The sequence below is a fragment of the Erythrolamprus reginae genome, chromosome 3 (assembly GCF_031021105.1).
Source record: "Erythrolamprus reginae isolate rEryReg1 chromosome 3, rEryReg1.hap1, whole genome shotgun sequence".
Taxonomy (NCBI): domain Eukaryota; kingdom Metazoa; phylum Chordata; class Lepidosauria; order Squamata; family Dipsadidae; genus Erythrolamprus; species Erythrolamprus reginae.
In genome coordinates this window covers 206,619,734-206,633,429 of record NC_091952.1, presented here as the reverse complement: position 1 = coordinate 206,633,429, position 13,696 = coordinate 206,619,734, and the positions used below count along the sequence as shown (strand labels likewise).

At 37.4% G+C, this 13,696-nt stretch overlaps 1 protein-coding gene across 2 annotated transcripts in view; it reads left to right on the top strand.

Moving 5' to 3' along the window:
• The window catches only part of GAREM1 (GRB2 associated regulator of MAPK1 subtype 1), a 93,556-nt gene that overhangs the window by 71,483 nt on the left and 8,377 nt on the right, over window positions 1-13,696 (top strand). For both annotated transcript variants that reach the window (XM_070747701.1, XM_070747700.1), the window contains exons 4-5: window positions 8,299-9,471; window positions 12,365-12,531. In XM_070747701.1, coding sequence (XP_070603802.1) covers window positions 8,299-9,471; window positions 12,365-12,531 — 1,340 coding nt within the window. The remainder of the gene's footprint in view (window positions 1-8,298; window positions 9,472-12,364; window positions 12,532-13,696) is intronic.

Sequence of the window (13,696 nt, the reverse complement as noted above, 5' to 3'; positions counted from 1 at the left end):
TCCCTTGAGAGAAAGAGAGAAATGTAATTCCCAAGTGTAATGGAGATTTTAGAAACGTGAAACATTATTTTATTAATTAATTTTAACAACTAATATAATTTCATAAAAGACTTAGTACAGTATGCCCACAACCACTGAAGATGGGCTTCAAAAATAATAGATTCTAAATAAGAAAAAAAAAAAGATTATAGATTATAGTATAGATTACCTGTAATACCTGTTCTTCAGAGGTTCTGTTCTTCAGTTTTCTACGTACGGTTTTGAATAAAAAATAAGGAAATTCAGCTTTCATGTCTTATTTCAGTTGTTTGGGGTTTTTTTAATTGAAGCAACTATGAGATAAACCAGATTATTATTGTATACTGTTTATGATTGCTGTTAGCCGCCCCGAGTTTTCGGAGAGGGGCGGCATATAAATCCTATAAAACTTGAAACTTGAAACTAGATGTGTTTATTGAAGTATTATTATTAAGGTCACTGACCAATAAAATTTACATTCAGCACAAAAGCAATTCTATTATGCCAATAGTTTAATCTACATACTGTAAGAAAAGCTAAAATTTAAGATGCTAAGACAGATTTAAAAACTTAATAATAATACCTTTTCGATTATAAATACAACTGGAGATAAAAAATCAGCTATGAATTCAATTCTATTTATTTAAATACAGTGGTACCTCTACGTAAGAATGCCTCTACTCAACTTTTCTAGATAAAAACCGGGTGTTCAAGATTTTTTTGCCTCTTCTTAAGAACCATTTTCTACTTAAGAACCCGGGCTTGGAAAAATTTTCCAGGAAATTTGAGAGCGGCACGAAGGCCCAGCGAGTTTCCTGCCATTCCCCCTTTAATCCCAGCCATCTCGGGCTTTTCTGGGCTGCCAGAGGACCTTTCGGTGGCGCTTAAGGAGGCTTTGGCAGTCCAGAGCGAACGAAGCATTTTTCTTTCTCTGGGCGCTTAGAGAGGGAATAAACCACTTCACTATGGTGACTCCCTCATGCTGCTTCCCATACACCCAGCACGAGGTTGCTTCCCGAAGCATCTGGGTGTGGAAAGGCAAAAGGGAGCGCTTCATCGTGGCCGGATCAACTTAACTTCAGCCACACCAAGGAGTCACCATAATGAAGGAAAGGCACTGGCTACAAAGCGAGCGAGCGAGAGGAGGGGGGAGCCCTTCAGCATGGGAAGGAAGAGGAAGCAGGTAGCAGCAGCTGCAGCCGCCTTTTGATCAAAGGAGCAGGTGGTTCCCCACTCTCGCCTGCCTGAGTTTCTCTCTCTGGTGCAGTGTATGGGAGACAGCCACGCGTTGGATTTATGGGAGGCACGCTCTCCTCCTCGCCACTCTTTTTTTTTTAAGCCTTAAAGTTTTGGATTTTTTTGATTCTCCTCACCTCACCTTCCTTTGGCAGCAACTGTAGTCTTCCTCTTCTTTCTCCTCCTCCTCTCACCCAAATTCCGAGCTTTTATTTCTTTCCTAATGGGTTTGCATGCATTATTTGCTTTTACATTGATTCCTATGGGAAAAATTGTTTCTACTTACCGTACAAACTTTTCTACTTAAGAACCTGGTCATGGAACGAATTAAGTTCTTAAGTAGAGGTACCACTGTATATGCAGTTGGTATACTGTTCTACCAATTTGTTATACCACAAACTATATATAATGCTAAAAAATTACTAACCAGCTGTAAGCATGGATGGCTAATAAAGAACATAAAATCAGTAAATCACTTACTTCTACAAGTATTTCCAAACTTAATATTAATAGTGTAACAGTAATGGCACAAAAATTTAGAAAGAATGGGATGGCAGGGAATGCATAGATTAAAATATAAAAGTAACCCCCCCCCCTAAAATGAATGTATGGGTGTTGCCTTAAATGTTCTAATGGTTCCAGTGTCTGTGTGATTAATGGCAAATAAGTCTAACAAACTGTATGGAATAAAATAACAATTAGCATCTAACTACATAATGAGTAAAGTATTTATTGGAAATCACAAAGATTATCTTTTTGTTTCCCATCATCATTTTTCTGCTTAGAGGAATTTTGTCTCTACTTCAAAGATCTGCTTAATGAGCCAAAATTCATAGTTCTTGAAAGGCAGATTCTCCAGAAATTGTCTCAAATTATTTCTAAACCAGTTTTTCAAAAAATAAAAATAAAACAGCCATAAGCCATCTGAGCACTGACTTCTAGAACACTGTGGTGCTTTAGTAACATGCATTTAAATTACAGTAGCATTGGTTGAATCAGGTGGAGAATTTTGAGCCTGTTGTTTTGAAGATGTTTAAAAAGTCTTGATCAAGATTAGAGTCCAAAATATAAGACATTACTGTTGATGTTCATTTAACATTAATATGTTTAAAAGAGTAAGTGTAAAGTAAATTAACCTAAATTGAACTTGGTATATACTGAACCTGGGTAAGCAGTGATTATGGGTTTTGCATCACATTCTGATTTTTAGCCAAAATGGTTTACAATGCTACTGTGACAGTAAAAGTAACAATTGAGTCACAATTGAAGCATCTTAATGCTTATTGTTAATCTTTTTTTATTATTAGTTGATTTCACTGCATTATTTTGAACTGCAGCACTGCATGAACTATTTTTTTTATTTTTTCTGAAAATATTTGAGCTTATCAATTAAGCTTCATATCAGCATAGTCATATGTTTGCCTGCCTTCTCTTGGCTTGTGCCTCCTGTGAGTTGCAGAAAACCTCTCTTTGGTTCAATAGATGAGGATTGAAAATGTACACATACAATACTGAATGTAGCATCAATGTTCTCCTACTTGGTTAATAAAAGAAGGCTTTGTTTGAAAGCTCCAATTCAGTTTCTACTGCTTAAAAACAATAGAGTTTCTAATTAAGGGATCATGGGTTTTTCATATTTGGACATGCTTTCCAGGAAGTTATGTAGACCAGGATGCTCCAAGCTTGTGAGGCTTTTGAGTAAGAAGATTTATCTTCTTCCTAGGCTCTCAAGTTCCTCCAACTAGGATCAGTGCAACAATTACACTTAGAATGAAAAACCTAGGAGCCTAACAATTTGTTTTGAATACAGTATTTTATTGAATGGAGCTCATTATTCATGCATATAAAAAAATCATTCCTGGTTCTCTAGGGTTTCTTTTGTTCAGCTGCATAGTTTGAGATGGCAAAGGAGCTATTTTGTCATTTCTATTATTAAGCAGTTGGGAGTCTGAAATCCTTCACCATTGTACTAAAAATAGCCCAATATTCTAACAGTAGATTCCAATCTACTGTTAGCCGCTTGGAGTCCTATTGGAGTTGGGCGGCAGATAAATCCAATTGAACGAATGAATGAATGAACGAATAAATAAATAAATAAATAAATAAATCTACATTCTGGAACATTAGCAAATCTGTTAACTCAAATATTTAATCATTTATTCCAAAATTATCTAAGAATCTTTTCAAAATAGATAAAAATGATTAATGCCTGAAGAACTCTGACCTGAAATCATGATATCATTAAGATTAAGCACACAGATACACACACCAAAAATTAAAGAAGAAGAAATAAAATAGCTTAAAAACTGCAAAAGAATATGCCCAACTAAACCCACTAAGTCATCCTGAGAATCACTGGTGGTATTTGGGAACCGAAGAAACAAAGGGTTAACCTTCTTTAGTTAGCTAGCACATTTTAAACAGATGTAGTGATTCTAAAAATGCTTGTTTGTGTATGACTGACTAAGAATTAATAGAGCAAAGCATATAAATGAAAGTAACATTACATCTGGCAAAATAGTAAGTCCTTTGCAGGAAGATAGTATTCAGCATTATATATATAGAATGTCAGAACATTAGCTACATTAACAACTGATGAAAGAATCAAGATTTCCCTTCAAACGAATTTCCCAGATGATTCTTGGATGCCATATAAATTATGCTGAGATCTTTCTTACCTGTTGGGGCCATTTGAAAAAAGTTAAAGAAGCAGATGAAGCAGCATGCGTGAAAAAAGCTATTCATAGAAAGAAGATACCACACTTAAAGCAGACTTACGGAACTGTTCTAAGTGGCAGCAGAAGTTGGAGATAGGATCTGGAATTTGGGAGAGGCCTCTCCACAAAGACGTTGGCATTGCTTTAGGTACAAATGATGAAAGGTATCTCAAAATTACCTTGTACGTTTAAAAAAAGAAAATATAATTCATTTTCTTGAAAGTATTCGTTTTCTTGAAAGATTCATGTTGGCTTGAATTGATGTGTGACTCATGTTTGTCTTGTCGTGGATCTTTTTGGAGTTAACACTCAAATCCACTCACAAATTGTTTTACATTCCTAGGTGTAGTCCAGCAATACCTGGAGAGCCACAGTCTTTTCATACTTGCTTTTCTATAAATGTCCAAATCAAAAGCTAGACAATAAGAATTATGGGCTTTAATAATATTATAGCATCATTTGAGCTAATGAGAAAATCCATTATGCTCCTTTTACTGAAAGGAAGATAGCACAAGTTATACAATGGCATTGTTGCCAAAAGGGCCTTTAAAAATCACTTTAGTATTCTAATTCAGAATATAATTCTTCAACAAGTTCTTGCTCCAGTTAAAGCAAATGCAAGCTCATATAATAATTAACTTAAACTTTTAAATCCCTAGAGGCAACTACCTTTAATTAACCAAACCATTATTTTATTGCCACAAACTTCCAAAACAGCAAGGGGCCATAATTTTGGTTCATTATTAAGCTCTTTTCCTAAACATTTTTGGAAGCTATCCAATATGGCAAGAAAAGTATTATTTGGGGAGCAAAAGTTTTGTGTGTACATTTTTGCTGTTTGCTTTTGATTATTAAAGTGATCTGCCTCTTTTTCAAGAAAGTTCTTATCACTTGGTTTCATCAAAATTAAAAGTAGATAATTTAACTGTTTTTTAAAAAAATAATGTAACATTTTGCAGGGAAACATTAAATGTTTTATAAAATAAAATAGACATACAGTGATACCTCGTCTTACAAATGCCTCATCATACAGACTTTTTGAGATACAAACATGGGGTTTAAGATTTTTTTTGCCTCTTCTTACAAACTATTTTCACCTTATAAACCCACCACCGCCGCTGGGATGCCCCACCTCCAGACTTCCATTGCCAGCGAAGCACCCATTTTTGCGCTGCTGGGATTCCCCTGATGCTCCCCTCCATGGGAAACCCCACCTCTGGACTTCCATGATTTTGTGATGCTGCAGGGGAATCCCAGCAGCGCAAAAACGGGTGATGCTGCAATTTCACTGATGCTCCCTTCGCTGGGAAACCCCACCTCCGGACTTCTGTTGCCAGCGAAGCGCTCATTTTTGCGATGCTGGGATTCCCCTGCAGCACCGCAAAAACACAAAAGTCTGGAGGTGGGGTTTCCCATGGAGGGGAGCCTCAGGGGAATCCCAGCAGTACAAAAAATGGGCGCTTTGGCTGGCAAAAGGGGTGAATTTTGGGCTTGCACGCATTAATCGCTTTTCCATTGATTCCTATGGGAAACATTGTTTCATCTTACAAACTTTTCACCTTAAGAACCTCATCCCGGAACCAATTAAGTTTGTAAGACAAGGTATCACTGTATTTGCTCTTTCCTAGTGATGATAACATACATAGGGTGCCACATATGATATGTCAACGGTTCTTGAAGAAGCGACATCAGAGTAAAAATCTTCAATGGAGTGAAAAGTATAGCGCTGAGGACTCAGATCTTAATAAGAAATCTGATGGCTGTTCATATTCATGATGAATTATAATGTTTAGCCTTTGGGTCTGTCTTTAACAACAGTCATGTTCAATTAGATTTTTATTGTTTCCTGGATTGGCTGTATTGAGATATTACACCACTGGAATCACTTCCTCTCAGGAAATTCTGCAGCGGTGGTAATAGCTTGATAAGCTGTACATAACAAAGAGTTCAGTTTGAAAAATTATTTCCTTTCCAATGTTCACATTACGGTTAATCCTTTGCTAAACATGTTACTGATTACTTTTTGTGATTTTCTATTTTTATACAAAAATAAATAAATAATAAATTAAAGTAGCAATGTTAAACCATTTATCTGGAATAAAATCCTAGTGGGCCTTTCTTCTGAATAAGTTTATGAATAGAATTCCACTATAGGTTTCCTTATTTTGTCTATTAGGTCAGTTTTAATTCTAGCCATTGGTGCTGGAACATTTTGAATAGGGTTCGCGCCTTACATGGTATCTGTCAAGACTCTCCATTTAAATGGGGCACAGTATCTTACCCTGAATGTGATTGTGGTGCTCCCCGGCAGACACCAGATCATATTGTGACTAATTGGCACCTGAGAGCTTATATAGGAAGACAAGTAGACCTATTGCAATTACCAAATACCAAGTTTAATTGGGAAAATGGCTTTATCTTTATAAACCAATGCATTTTAAAATGCAATTTGTAATTTAATATATAACTTATTTGATTTCTTATACATTATACTACACACACACACACACACACACACACTTAGGTCCAGTGAATATTAAGATTAATATTAAGATTAATTATTGCAATTACCAAATACCAAGTTTAATTGGGAAAATGGCTTAGAGATTAATATATAGAATGCCTTTAGAACCAATGCATTTTAAAATGCAATTTGTAATTTAATATATAACTTCTTTGATTTCTTATGCATTATACTACACACACACACACACACACACACACACACAAATTTTAGTCCAGTGAATATTAAGATTCAAAAATTATTTTTCAAAAATTATTTTGCAAAACGGTTTATATGTGAATATTAAAGGTGCCCAGGCATGTCTATTAGATTTGTTCCACTTTTGCATTCCCTTTGTGCAATTTCCAGTGTGACTGGAAGAGGTTGTTCTTTCTCAGGCTGATATTTAGATTGGAATCTTAGGTCATACACAACTCAGTTACAGAAATGTATATGTGGTAAAATATCTGTCTGTTTTTAAAAGCTGCCTGTTAATCTGCAGAATTATGGCATGTATTTCACGGATTAAATTTTAGCATTTGCTAACTTTTGTTTATTAACATTGATCAGAAAGAAAAAATCTTAATTTTTACTCTTAGTTGTAAATATGGACTATGGTGGTATAGATTGCGCAATCTAATTTGAGTACTGGGCGTTATTTACTTTTGATCACGTAAGATTCATACTTCACAGAGTTTGCCAGCTGGCTATTTTTATGAAATAAGAAGCAATTATCTCTGGATGATCAGCCACACAGCAAATTGTTTGGCCAATATTTTTATCGCTCTAGCTGTGCTGTTTTCTAAACTGGGAAACAAAAATAATCTCTATAGAAATCTGTAGTCATTGATGGGATTTGTAGAATATATTAGTATTTAATTTCAAGAGAAGGGAGAGAGTGGGAAGGGGAGAGAGGAAGGGAGGGAGTCAACAGTTACATATATGTTGCTCCTCAGATGTTATAGTCCACAATTTCTGCAATCTAAATTCACTAGCTTTGCTGGCTGGGACTATTGATAACTTGAAAATTCAAATTTATACATATTTACATTCATGCTTTTTTATTTTTGAATACAGAAGAGAGTGAAAGGGAGGAATAACTATACTGCTACAAATTATAGGTGGTCAAATATAGCATTAAACTATAGTAGAATAGCAAAGTATAATAACACCTCAGTGCTCACGAGCAAGCCTAATTGTATATAATTTAAACATTATATGTTCTTAAGTTTTGTGGCATAGGGAGATTACTTATTTTGTCTGATAATTTTAATATTATGTTACTCTTAATAAAAAGTTTATTTAACAAAAGAAGGGCATGTGGCATTTTTAGAGCAATCTTTCGTACTTTTATATTGTTCATACACTGAATGCATGGGTGTTATAGTCTAACTATAGAATAGAATAGAATAGAATAGAATAGAATAGAATAGAATAGAATAGAATTTTTATTGGCCAAGTGTGATTGGACACACAAGGAATTTGTCTTGGTGCATATGCTCTCAGCGTACATAAAAGAAAAAGATACATTTGTCAAGAATCATGTGGTACAACACTTAATGATTGTCATAGGGGTCAAATAAGCAATGAAGAAGCAATATTAATAAAAATCTTAGGATATAAGCAACAAGTTACAGTCATACAGTCAACAAGGGAGGAAATGGGTGAAAGGAATATGAGAAAAACTAGTAGAATAGATGTACCTAGTAGAATAGAATACCAAGCAGAGGAAGTTGGACAATTCTGATATTCATATTTGTTGGTTTCATCTCCTAAGTTTAGAGCTTGATATGCTATTTTAATTTTGAATGTTGTATTTCCTAGGTTGCTTCAGGTGAATGCAATGAAGACACAGAAGTTTATAATATTACCCTTTGCACAGGAGATGAGCTCACGTTAATGGGACAAGCAGAAATCCTATATGCAAAATCTTCCAAGGAAAAGTCACGGCTCAATACCATCTTCAAGAAAATTGGAAAACTCAATTCCATTAGCAAATTGGGGAAAGGCAAAATGCCTTGCTTGATTTGCATGAACCATCGGACCAATGAGAGTATTAGCCTGCCTTTCCAGTGTAAAGGGCGATTTAGCACCCGTAGTCCCTTAGAGCTGCAAATGCAAGAAGGAGAGCATACCATTCGAAACATCGTGGAGAAGACACGGCTCCCAGTGAATGTGAATGTGCCAAGCCCTCCCCCACGGAATCCTTATGACTTACATTTTGTCCGGGAAGGACACCGTTATAAGTTTGTTAACATTCAAACCAAGACAGTTGTGGTTTGTTGTGCACTACATAGTAATAAAATTATTCCAATGCACTTTCCTTTGCATTTAGCTCTTCCAAAGTTTACCCTTCCAGAAAGTCTTGTGAAAGGAGAAGTGTGGCATGAAGCCTTTGTAAAGCACTGGTTCAGCCTCTGCCAAGAGCAGTTCGATATTGATGAATATTCTCGTGCTGTGAGGGACGTAAAAGCCGACTGGAACGAGGACTGCAAAAGCCCACAAAAAAGTCGACCCGCCAGCCACAACCATGTGCCAAACTCTCTCAGTTACGCTCGGGATGAGTTGACCCAGTCTTTCCACCGTCTCTCGGTATGTGTCTATGGAAACAACCTCCATGGAAATAGTGAGGTGAACCTTCATGATTGCAGAGACTTGTGTAATGAGTGGGCTCTATCTTCTCATGATGCTTTGCAAGATTCTAGGGATGGGAGCTGTAACTACCTGTTCCCTGAAATTAGTGAAGAAACTGTCTGTTTACCTCCTAAACTGGAACTTCCATATGAAGAACTATGGTTGGACAAAGGGGGTGGGAAAGTGAACGATCAGCCTCTTACTCGCTCACAGAGCGAAAAGAACAAATGTGACAACTACAGGAGTTCTTTCCGGTCCAAGGGTGGTACAGCTTCCCTGCTAGCACCTGGATCTATAGTAGCAACAGCAAAATCCTCAGATGTTTCCCTACCTCCACCACCTGTGCCTCCTAAATCAGAAGCAGTAAGTACCTAGATTTTTGCTTAATTCCCAAGATGGATAAAGTTTGTACTAATATATTGAGATCCTCTTTCCCCCTAGGCCTTTACAATTCTATGCATGGTTGGTATGTATGTATGCCTGGTTTTTATACTAATTGGTTTTTAATCGTTTTTAGTATTAGATTACTATTGTACACTGTTTTATTGTTGCTGTTAGCCACTCCGAGTCTCTGAAGAGGGGCGGCATACAAATCAAATCAAATCAAATCAAATAAATAAATAAATCGCTCATTTTTCATAACGGGGTGAAGTAATCTGGATAGGATTGTGCCCAGTTGGCCTCTCTTAACCCGTCAATCTCGTCATTCCCCATGGTTTATGGAGGAACTGAGAAAGATGAAGCGGATCAAGAGACCTTGGCAGAAGACAAATGAACTCGACCAAACATGCGTAAGAGCTGCTGTTCGAGCCTACTTTGTGGTGATTTGTGCAGTGAAGTAGAAATATGTCTCAGTACAAATTGCCTCTGCATATAATTGTCCAGTAGCCCTCAGAATATGATTTCTGAAAAAGAATATGTTTTAGGTAGATCCAAAGGACTGAAGGCATATTTATAATACTAAATTTTAGTATATTTAGGACTTAAACAATAACACTGGGATTTTAAATTGGTTCCTAAAACAGGATTGAAGACAATGCAGGTGTCAAAACCTCAATGTAATATATCAAACAGTGTTAATTAATAGTCTAACCACTTATTCTGTGAGTCAATTGCAGTTTCAGAACTGTTATAAAGATAGCCCTGTATAAAGCAGGGAACAGTTGTCTAAACTTGATTTCATCTGAGCAAGACTGTTTCATCAGCCAGGAAGTTTATGTTCCAGAATCAGGCCTGAAATCCATCTGAAATGTACTAGATATTTCATTTTTCCATCTGAAGGACCTGAATCAATTACAGTACGCTTTCAAATACTTTCTGAATTACTTCCTTTTCTTATGAGAGAAAACCTTGAAATGTCTTTGAAGGTAAAATTTCACAATTTATTTTAAAGAGGGGAAAGCAGGTTATATTTTGTTCAAATCTCTCCCTTGAGAGTTGTAAATAGTTTGTTAATTTGAACAAAATTCTAATAGCGTTTGTACTAGCATTTTTAACCAGTCCTCTTTCAGCAGCTACCCTCTGCCCTCTGCTGGTGATACGTAAGTAAAATGTAAAGTTCTAATTTTTTAAAAGACAATTCTGAATCTGCTTAAAAAAAGAAAATAATAGGAGGACAAAATCTTTTACATTTTATTTATTTGGACTTATATGCTGCCAAACTCCCGAAGGACTCTGGATGGCTGACAGCCAAATACAGATAAAATATAACATAAAGCCTCCTAAAAATAGTTTAAAACATCTAAAACAAACAATCAAGCAGTTAAACCCGTTAAGGAATGTTGATATGTTGTGAGCTGCCCCATGTCATGTGTCCATGAGTCCATGGAGAGGGGTGGCATACAAGTCAAATCAATCAATCAATCAATCAATCAATGCATGTCTCTTTTGGCTGGATCCCGATGGTGTACCATCTAATCAGCGACCCCAAGCCTTCCAGAAAAGACAGGTCTTTACGGCTTTTTCGAAGACCAGTAGGGTGGGGGCAGTCCGAATCTCAGGAGGTAGCTGGTTCCAAAGAGACAGAGCAGCCACAGAAAAGGCCCTCCCCTGTGGGCCTGCCAGCCGACATTGTTTAGCTGACAGGACCTGGAGAAGACTGATCCTGTGGGCCCTTATTGGTCACTGGGAGATATGCGATAGGAGACGATCCCGAAGATAGTTATTTGGGTAAAAGTTACAGTCCATCGAAATCTGGGCTGACAATTAATTTAACACCCAGCCTCATAGATTCAAAGAGCATGCTAATTAAAGAAGTGCGGTACAGGAAAACTCAATTGTGTCCTCCAAAAGAACAACTGTCTCTTTAAGGTTAGAATCAACAGCTGAGGCTGCTGCTGACACTGCCATTTCCTCTCTGTCTGATGGGAGTGTTGGCCTTGAAGGATTTTCTTCTTTGTTCCATAACCTGGAATTCAGATCAGTTTCTCCTAATTTAGCAGGATTATTCACCTAGTTTGGTGATGGCAAACCTTTTTTCCTCAGGTGCCGAAAGCAAGCAGACCGATGCTATCGCACCCACGCGTTTGCCCACCCCCATAACTCAATGCCCACCCCATATGCCTGCACGCACTTTACCTGTACCCCAAATTCCGGTGGGCCCAGTAAGCCTGTTTTTTACCCTCCCCAGTCTCCAGAGGCTTTCCTCCCCCGGAGGCCAAAAACACCCTCCCAAAGCCTCCATGAAAATCAGCTGGCTGATACGCATGTGTATGCTGGAGCATACAGGGCAACAGCTCACATGCCAGCAGATATGGCTACGCGTGCCATAGGTTCGCTATCACAGACCTAGTTTCTCAATTTCTGCAACGGTTTCTGATCTGGTATGGCCTTTACCCCTTAGGTGATGTTTCATGAAAGCCTAAAAACCTGGCTCTGCCAGATGGCTTAGAGACCCAATGGAAGAGCTACATAGTGGGGGTGGTTGACCTCCCAGGGTCCGGGATTTTATCTATGAATGTTTTCATCTGCTGTGTTTTTTACAATTGATAATTTAATTGTTTTTATGTTTGTATATTGTAAAACGCCCAGAGCTGTGTGGATATGAAATGGGACGTAGATAAATTTTATAAATAAATGGGGTGTCTAAGATGAACTGCAAGTTCTCATATTCCACCTTTGCCTTAGAGTCCTTAAGGGTCCTTAAATAAATAATCATTTCTTTATGCTTATTTCATCCCAATTAATAACATTATTAGTTTTCAGGATAATTAATTACCTGCACGATGCGTTACATCACAATTATGCATAATTTCAGGTCAGAGAGGAATGTAGACTCCTGAATGCTCCTCCTGTCCCACCACGCAATTCAAAGCCAACATCTACTAGCCCTTCTATTCCTCCACGGATGAGCAAACCTGTGCGGCAGCAAACCCGTTCTCCTAGTCCAACACTTTCATACTATTCATCAGGACTGCACAATATGTAAGTACTGTGTGCTTTCTTTTCAAAATCATATTTATATCAATGATATTTGTTTGTTTATTTAATATACCGCCCCTCTCCAAGAATATATGGTTTAAGTGCCATATATGGGCTAAGAAAGCACAGGTGTAAAAACCACTTGACATTGGAGCTCATTATCTCTCAACTTAAGCTTGTTCATAGAATTGTTACTGTGAAGAGAAGTAACCCTAAACATTATACTTATACTCAGTAGTTTACGAGTAGAAGAAAATTGGGGTAATAAATAATTAATAGAAAATGAACGGTTGCAATAACTGAATAATAAAGAATCAGAGACTTGGAAGGGGCATTAAACCATTGAATCCAGTTTTTTGTTCATATCCTCCCAAATCGTATTTGTTAACAGTCGTGCAAAATTTATATGATGATTTGTAATAAGGCAGCAAGATCAACAATCAAAATATCAAAGATGAATTTTTTTGTACTGATGACACCTAAGCAATGAGGAGCCAGACATTGGTGTTGTGTAGCAGAACAAATAAGAATTGTAGGATGAAACCTGTTCAACTTGTTTTGATTCATTAAAGAAAGATTGTATTAAACAAAGGACAAATTTGAGATCCGTACTGATTAGTTCACATATTAGTAGATATTTTATGGTTATAAAGATCAAGAAATACACAAGATCATAGTGATGGAAACCATTTATTTTGTGAACTCCATTCTTGGTATTGATACTGATAAGAATCATAGGCAGCAGCATTGTTGTGGCCCACCAGCAATCCATTCAGCTGATAGCTGATTCTGACAGTGAAGAGGCTGATGTGGTGATGCACCAGCAGCCTGTGCAGCTGGCACCCGAGTCAGACAGTGAGGAGGCTGGAGAGGACTCGGTGCTAGAGGTGGAGATTCAGCCAGGGCCTGCAGAAGCTCCCATCAGTGATGAGGAAGAAGAGGAGGAGCCTATTCTCAATGCACAGGCACGCAGAGCTGCCAAAAGGCAGGAATGTTTCCTCAGGAGGCGGTCTCCTCAGGAGTAAGGCTTGGGGCTAATTGGCCACTCCCCTAGTCTATTTAAGGGATGACTGCCAAGGAGCCAATTTGCAGGAAACAACTCCATTCATATTCCTTTGTGTCTTGACTCTAGAAACAGCTGATCTGGTTCTTGTTCTCTCTCTTGGCA